Source organism: Ailuropoda melanoleuca, unplaced genomic scaffold, assembly GCF_002007445.2.
Source record: "Ailuropoda melanoleuca isolate Jingjing unplaced genomic scaffold, ASM200744v2 unplaced-scaffold8519, whole genome shotgun sequence".
Lineage (NCBI taxonomy): Eukaryota > Metazoa > Chordata > Mammalia > Carnivora > Ursidae > Ailuropoda > Ailuropoda melanoleuca.
This window is the reverse complement of record NW_023253902.1, coordinates 1-7,429: the sequence shown is the minus strand read 5'-3', so window position 1 is coordinate 7,429 and position 7,429 is coordinate 1. Positions and strand designations below refer to the sequence as shown.

The window sequence follows — 7,429 nt, the reverse complement described above, 5'->3', positions numbered from 1 at the left end:
GATTTTCTAGATCTGAAAAATACTCTAAGGATCAGAACAACTATTCTCTCCAGCTTATGGCCCATATTCAAATTTTGGGCTAATTGATTATTCTCGTTTATTCTACTGCACTTTGGATGATTTTATTTTATTGTATTTTATTTTACAATTTTTAGTTGTTTTGGGAGAAGAGGCAGTCTTATTTTTTTTTAAATTTTATTTAAATTCAATTAGCCAACATATACATCATTAGTCCACCATTAGTTTCATCTGGAGAGTTCACTAATCCATCAGTTGCGTGTAACACCCAGTGCTCATCACCGGACATGAAGAGGACGCAGCCGTAAGCTTTAGTCTACTGTGTTACTGGACATGGAATCCTCATTAACTATGTTTCATTTCTGCTATTTATTAGGCACCAGAGTAGGTGCTAGAGTGTAAGTCACCTAAACCAATGGTGATTTGTGTCTTCTGTGAGCCAGCACTGGGCTGTTACTCAGCCCACAAAAAGATACATAGAGAAATTGAAAGTGAGCATAAGCCAGAAAGCTCTCCCTTCTCCTGTCTGAGGCTGGTCGTCGCCAAGACAAACTGAGCATGTATATATCACGTCACTAGATCTGCTAAAACACTGAGATTCTCAGCTGTTGGGGACCAGAGATGGAGTTGCACAGTGTCTACACTGGAATGGGTTTTCAGACATTGATGGAGGACACATAAAGCCTGACAAAATTATGGCTACTAGCCCCGAAATATGTGCGTGTAGAGAGAAACAAAATGTCAGTGTATGTATGCGGATGATCTGAAGTGATACAGATCTGGATTTTTAATCCCAGGAAGAGACAAAGGCCGGGAGGAGACATGTTGTTTGATCACGTCATCAGCCAACAATGCGACTCCATCATGTGTGAGTAGGAAGTGGAGTGGACAAACCTGGACCCGTAACAACCACCAAGGGAGTAAGTTGAAAGAGGCCGTTTGTGAGTCACTCCTTCATCCAAGCTGACTTGAGTGCCTGCAGTGCCCAGATCCAGTTCTAGTCTCAGATCATGGCTCCAAATATGGAAATTTGTCATTCTTTTCCATTCCTGACCCCGAATGTCCATTCCCAGAACTTGTACCTCTCTTCCCACATACAGGAGTTCCATACGTCAACAATCTTGATGGGGACAGAGACATCTCCATCCATAGACAGGAGAACCCACTTTGCCAAACAGTCTCGCAGTTGGACATGACAGGAATCGTCAACAGTCACGTGACCACCTGCCGCACACTGACTCAGGACAGGTGACAGACACACTGGGACAGGTCCGTGCACTGGGCACAGGTGGTCTGAGTGGTGTCACAGTAGTGTCATGCCGCTGTCAGGGGAAGCAGCGATCGCAGCCCCCTCTCAGGGTCCCATGTCCTGCCTCAGGGGAGTTAGCGGTGCACACAGCAGCGTTGGAACCCAGTAGCAGGTGACGACTGTATACGGTCCTCCATCTTGGGTCAGTGTGGATTCTGTTCCTGGCTGTGTAGCCTCAAGCATGTTTTGTGACCTTCCTTGAAATAAAACAAGGCCCCACATACTCTCCCTCTTCCCTAAGTCTGTGACTGTAGGGACATATCACAAGGAGTCAGAAACCCACGTAGGAGGAGTTTCCAAGAGCAAGATTTCAGACATTTTCCCAGCTTTATAGAGATGTGATTGACATACACCATTGTGCAAGCTTGCGGGTACAACCGGCTGATCGATACATTTCTACACTGCAACAGGGTATCACCCTGGCATCATATCACACAGTTACTATTTCCTTTCGTGCAGTGCAGACATTTAAGATCTACACTCTCAGTAACTCAGAAATTTTATGTTGAGCTGAAACTTCCTCAATCTTCCACCTGGCTGTGCCCCATTGGAGAGAAAATGTGTGTCTCTCAGCGTGTCTTACAGTTTTCTTCCTACAGAAAACCATTTAAAGATTTTATTTTTTTTTGAGAGAAAGAGAAAGAGAGAGAGTAAGAGAGAGAGAGAGAGCATGCTTGAGAAGGCCGGGGAGGGGGAAGGGAGAAGGAGGACTTTTCAAGCAGACTGTGCATTGGGGGCAGAGCCCGAATCGGGACTTGATATCATGACACTGTGATCATGACCTGAGCTAAAAAGAAGAGTGGGACACCCCGGGGCCCCCAAATACCAATAAATGTGTCTGTAAGAACCCTTCCCACAATGAGGGCTCTCATATATGGCTTCAGTGCTTCCCTATCTGGAGGAGCCCAGGATTGCCTGTGCCGTTGCTACCAAACAGCCAGGCCTCTCCCCAGACCTAACATCTTAGAATGTAGGCCGTGGGCCCAGGAGTCACTTGTGTAACAAGCCCTACAGGAGGGGCTGACGCACGGCCATGTGGGGATCCTGCTCTCTGTGCCTGTGACTCCGTGTGGGATCTGAGACCAGCAGCAGCACCAGCCTCGTTATCAGCCCAGACTCTCAGGCTCTGCTCCAGCCTGTCTAGACCTTTACAGTCCAGGAAATTCCTGTGCGCACTGAAGGCTGGGCCTCCCTGGTCTACGTGCCTTCTAGACGCAGAACCAGACTGTGCAGTACGCTCTGGTGTGCGCTCTGATCAGCGTGCTTAGCCCTGAGGAGTCCAGGGTTCACTCCTGTTCCTTTCCCTTCTGTGGTCCTCACCTCCTTGGTGACCTCATCTACACTGAAGTCTCTAAACATCATGTATATGGTGTCACCTCCCAAATCTATTTCTCCCACCTGGATATGTCTCCTACCCTGCAGTCTGTATCCAACTGCCATCCTCACTGCATTTCTAGTAGACATACCAGACTCCACATGCCTAACCCGGATGCCCGTGATGCTGCTTCCCCCAGGGTCTCACTTCCAGAGTCTTCCCCGTTTCCACAGAAGGCACCCCACATTTCTACCTGCAGTCTGAAATCCTGGATGCCCTCCTGGATTCCTCCTTCTCACCACCCAGAATGAATCCTTTAGCACATGCTGCAAAGTCCATCTGTAAATATCTCCAGCAGCCAATCACTTCCTGTATCTTCCCTCCTCACACCCCAGACGGATAGCCCATGCCCCCTCCTGGGACACTGCACTGGTTTCCTACAGTTTCCCTACTGGTCGCTCGCCCTGCACCTCTCAATTCCGCACAGCGGCAAACAGGTGCTGCTATAGAAAATCGATCTTAGCTATCTGTCCATTCTTGTAACTCCACGCCTCACTCAGAGAAAACTCAAAAGCCTTCTCATATGCTCAGGCCTCCATGACATGTCTGACATCGGGCCTCATCTCAGCTGCTCTCTGCTCCAGCCACAGTGGCCCCCGCACCCTTCCCTGAACGCAGGACACGCTCCTGCCCTAGTGCGTGTGCACTGGAGCTTCCCCGCCTGGAAAGAGCTCCTCCCAGACCTCCTCTTACACAATTCCTTCGTGTCCTTCAAACCTTTCAGAGGTCATCTTCCCAGTGAGGCTCCCCTCATCCCTGGAGTAAAGCAGCCATCGTCCCCGTCCTGGCACAGGTGCCCTGGGTCACCTTCCTCAAAACTCCTGCCAACTTCCAATTTAAACACGTCCCTTATTTACTGCACTTACACAATACACAGGTCACCTTGGAATGACACAGGTTTGCACGGTGCGTGTGCACCTGTATGCGGACTTTTTTACAATAACTGCTGTCCACGCATTTTCTCTCTTTGTGATTTCTTACTGATTTTCACAGCTACATTCATTGTAAGAACACAGTATATACTTCATACAACATACTCATGTGTTAGCGACTGTTCGTGTTACCAGTACGGCTTCCAGTCACCAGTAGGCTGTTAGCTGTTATGTTTCGAGGGAGTCAAAAGCTATCCTTGGATTTCCGACTGCACGAGGGGTCACTGCCCCAATCCCCACATTGTTCGAGGGTCAAGTGGAGTCTGCCCCTTACCGCTAGAACATAGTCTCCATAACCAGCATGTTTTCGCTCTTCCTCGTCTCACTGAGGTGTCCCAGAGGTAAACATGGTGTGTTCTGCGTGTGCGCACGACCACTATCAGCTGAAGGAACGAGCAGCTAGAGGACCCCCATCTTCCAGATGCGCCTCAGGCATAGCTGTTCCGTGGCAGTTCCCGCCCCCCGTGCGCTCCTCTCGCCACCCCTGCTGCCTTTCTCCTCGCACAGGGCTGCCCTCCCCTCCCTCTCTGCTCAGCCCCCCCCATGTCTCCTGCACAGCGCAGCACAGAGAGTTCTCTCTTCAGAAACACTGTACGTAGGCTTTATGGGTCCTTGTCTCCGACCACATAGAAATCGACCTTAGACTCTGCTTCATAAATCCATGAACTTGGATCGGAACAGCACTGGGATCACTGGAACTAAGGGCGGGAGAGAGAACAGAGCAGCAGGGATGGCAGAAACTAACTGAAGTTTAATAAGGATGAGAACCTGTCAGATTCCTCCTCTCTCTCTACATCCAGAATCTAAAGGATGATCTAGAAAACAGCTCTAGAGGGAGGGGAATACGTGGATGAATCTGGAAGTTCATCTCTCTATACCACAGAGACTCCTGTGTGCAGGGGCTGACCTAGGCCTGTGGGATGTAGCCCAATGGACACCTGCTGCTGTAACCGACGGGTCACCCAGGGGAGAATGGATAAGAACTCGTACACAGAGCAAAAACAGGCCTGATGCTCTAGAGAAAAAATGGAAATAAAAAACAACAACCCAAAATGGAGTCTATGACCTGATCAAGGCCTGAGATGAGGCTGACCCAGTCACAGGAAGCTGTTACTGCACAAGGTCCTGGTGACAGGTGACGTCCAAGTCACTGTGATCACAGGGCCTGGTGAGACAAGCTTCCACAGCAGAGGCAGGGACACGGAGCAGAGAGATGACCCAGCTGAGGGGTGAGCATGTCACCCCCATGATATACTGAGCACTGACTAGGCACAGACCCCGTCCCTGCTCAGCTCCTCACAGCCTTCTCCTGTCCCACCCGCAACACACTCGGCACAGCAAACACAGGGATACTGAAAGGTTCTCAGTGTTTCCATTTATTTTGTGTCTCAACTTTACAAATCTCCTCTTTTATTATTTCATCAGCCCCACATACCAAGAATTAGGAAACAAAAAGTTTTATCTGTATTTCATATTCAATAGACAAATAATTGAGTACTCAGCCCAACATGAAATAAAGACAGGAATGGAGACGGTCCAGCCCTGCCTCTGCTGGAACAGGAGAGCACATCAGAGAAGAGAATGCAAATGAACATAGGGAGGGATCATGGTGGGCAGGGTAGGCAAATCTCCCCACATCCTAACATTATGTTCATAGGAACACAGCCACATTCTGACACCTTTTTCAGAAAGAGAACTCAGGGGTTGTTGATGTCACCAAGTGGGAGTCTGAACATATCTTGCATCACTCAGTCCCCACGAGGCAGCCCGTCTCACACTGAGAAAAAAATCATGTACACATTTAGGTCAGTCACAGAAATGCGGACATTCTCAAGAGCCCCACACATGCTCAGTGTCCCTAGTGTCCTAACCCCTCCCCCTTCAGGGTGTCCAGGGTCTCACCTTTAGGAACTGTAAGAGACACATCAGAGTCCTGGGCACTGTCATCGCCTAGGGGAGAACACACAGGACGTGGTCAGAGCCCACAGGAGAGGAGAGTAAAGGAGGAGTATGGGGTGGGGAGCTCCCCATGGGGTCTTGTCTACACTACCCCAGGGTCTCAGGGATCATCCCCTCCCTACTTACGTGCAGCATGAGAGTAACTCAGTCCTTTTCCTCCTGTGGGAAGAAAATATCATGTCAGAGGCCTGGGACAGGGCTGGGCCATGAGATACTAGGGGAAGCTCCTAGTCCTAGTCCTAAATGAAGTTTGCAGAATTGTGACTGAAGTCCCAGGACAGGATTAGGAGACATGAAGAAAGAGGCATGGAGTCATTGGGCCACCTGACTTGCTGGAGGTCTGTCCTTAGCAGGGACCTTCCTCTACGTCCTGTGTCCCGTGACTGCTGGGAATCAGGTCCCCATCACCAGAATTACCAGGATGAAAATGTGTCCTTCATTTTCACAAGTGTTTGCTACACACTGAGCGTTAGTGGTCAGCTCCAGAGTGCACAAGGACATGTGTGAGGACGGTATTTCCCAGTAACAAGGCAGGACAATCTCTACCTAGGAAACCCACCAGAGGGACAAGAAAACTCAGATTCCCGCACTCTGTTTCCTACCTGAGCGCTTCCTCTTCCAGATCACAGCTCCAATCGCCACAGTGACCGTAAGGAGAACCAGACCAGCGATGATCCACGTGATGGGGACGGTGATGGTGGGCTGAGGAGGCGGCTCTGGAAAGGGAAGGCAAGGTGAGGGGCCCAGAGCTTTGGCAAGAGTCCCGACCCTGCTGAAATTCTCCAGAAGGCCTTCTGCCTTCCCTGAGAAGAGGCTCTACCCCAATCCCCTCCTTACCCCATATCAGTGTGAGGGGCTCGGGCAGCCCCTCATGCTGCACATGGCACGTGTATCTCTGCTCCTGTCCGGAAGGCACCACCACAGCCGCCCACTTCTGGAAGGTCCCGTCTCCTGCAGGCCTGGTCTCCACAAGCTCCGTGTCCTGGGTCAGGTCCTCCCCATCCTGCTGCCAGGTCAGGGTGATCTCCGCAGGGTAGAAGCCCAGGGCCCAGCACCTCAGCGTGACCTTTTGGTCAGAGATGGGGTGACGGGTCACATGTGTGTCGGGGGTTTCTGAAGAAGAATCAGGATATCCACACTTTGGTGTACCTTTATGGGTCACTGAAACGGCTTCATGTGACCATCCTGACGTGGACAGGGCCCTTGGCTGGGATGGAAGAAGCACAAAACTCAGTCACCAACCTACCCTTTTGGATCTCCTAATCCTGGAAAATTCTAGAATCAGGGAGCAACCCCAGGGTAGGAGGCTGCAGGTCTAAGAGGGAGAGCATGCTAAGGGTCCTGACTGGGGTGGAAGGTGAAGGAGTCAGAAAACCCGGAGTCAGAACTCCAGTTATGTTCTCATTGGAGAACAAGGCCTTGAGAGGGACAGTCATGGTTCCTAAGGTGGCTGCCAGGGTCAAAGGGAACCGCTGATGGGTTGTTTTAGGGACGGTCTCCACCTGCCTCCCAGAGAGGCTGNCCGGGAGAGGCTGGATTCCTCAACTGCCCTTTAGAGAAAAGCGGCCTCTGGGTGAGTCCCTCTCTCATAGGAACAGGAACACCCAGGCGGTTCACAGTCCCCACCCGTGGGAGGGGCGGTGTTGTGACACCGAGTCCATTTTCCCTTCCTGGTGGGAAGCCAGCCCCAGCGGAGGGGAGATCGGGGAGGCCCGCGGCCCCTGGTACCTGCGCGCTGCAGCGTCACCTTCCCGTTCTCCAGGTGCCTGCGGAGCCACTCCACGCACTCTCCCTCCACGTAGTTCCTGTAACGCTCTGCCTCACCGGCCGCCTCCC

General features: G+C 51.1%; 1 protein-coding gene across 1 annotated transcript; it reads right to left on the bottom strand.

The window, feature by feature from the left end:
- Window positions 1-4,986: 4,986 nt before the first annotated feature.
- Window positions 4,987-7,424, bottom strand: LOC117800869 (DLA class I histocompatibility antigen, A9/A9 alpha chain-like; the record flags this gene model as incomplete). Its single annotated transcript, XM_034653412.1, has 6 exons — window positions 4,987-5,411; window positions 5,537-5,584; window positions 5,720-5,752; window positions 6,196-6,309; window positions 6,431-6,706; window positions 7,322-7,424. Coding segments are annotated over 6 exons (579 nt in total), but the record flags the coding sequence as incomplete, so codon positions are not given.
- Window positions 7,425-7,429: the final 5 nt, after the last annotated feature.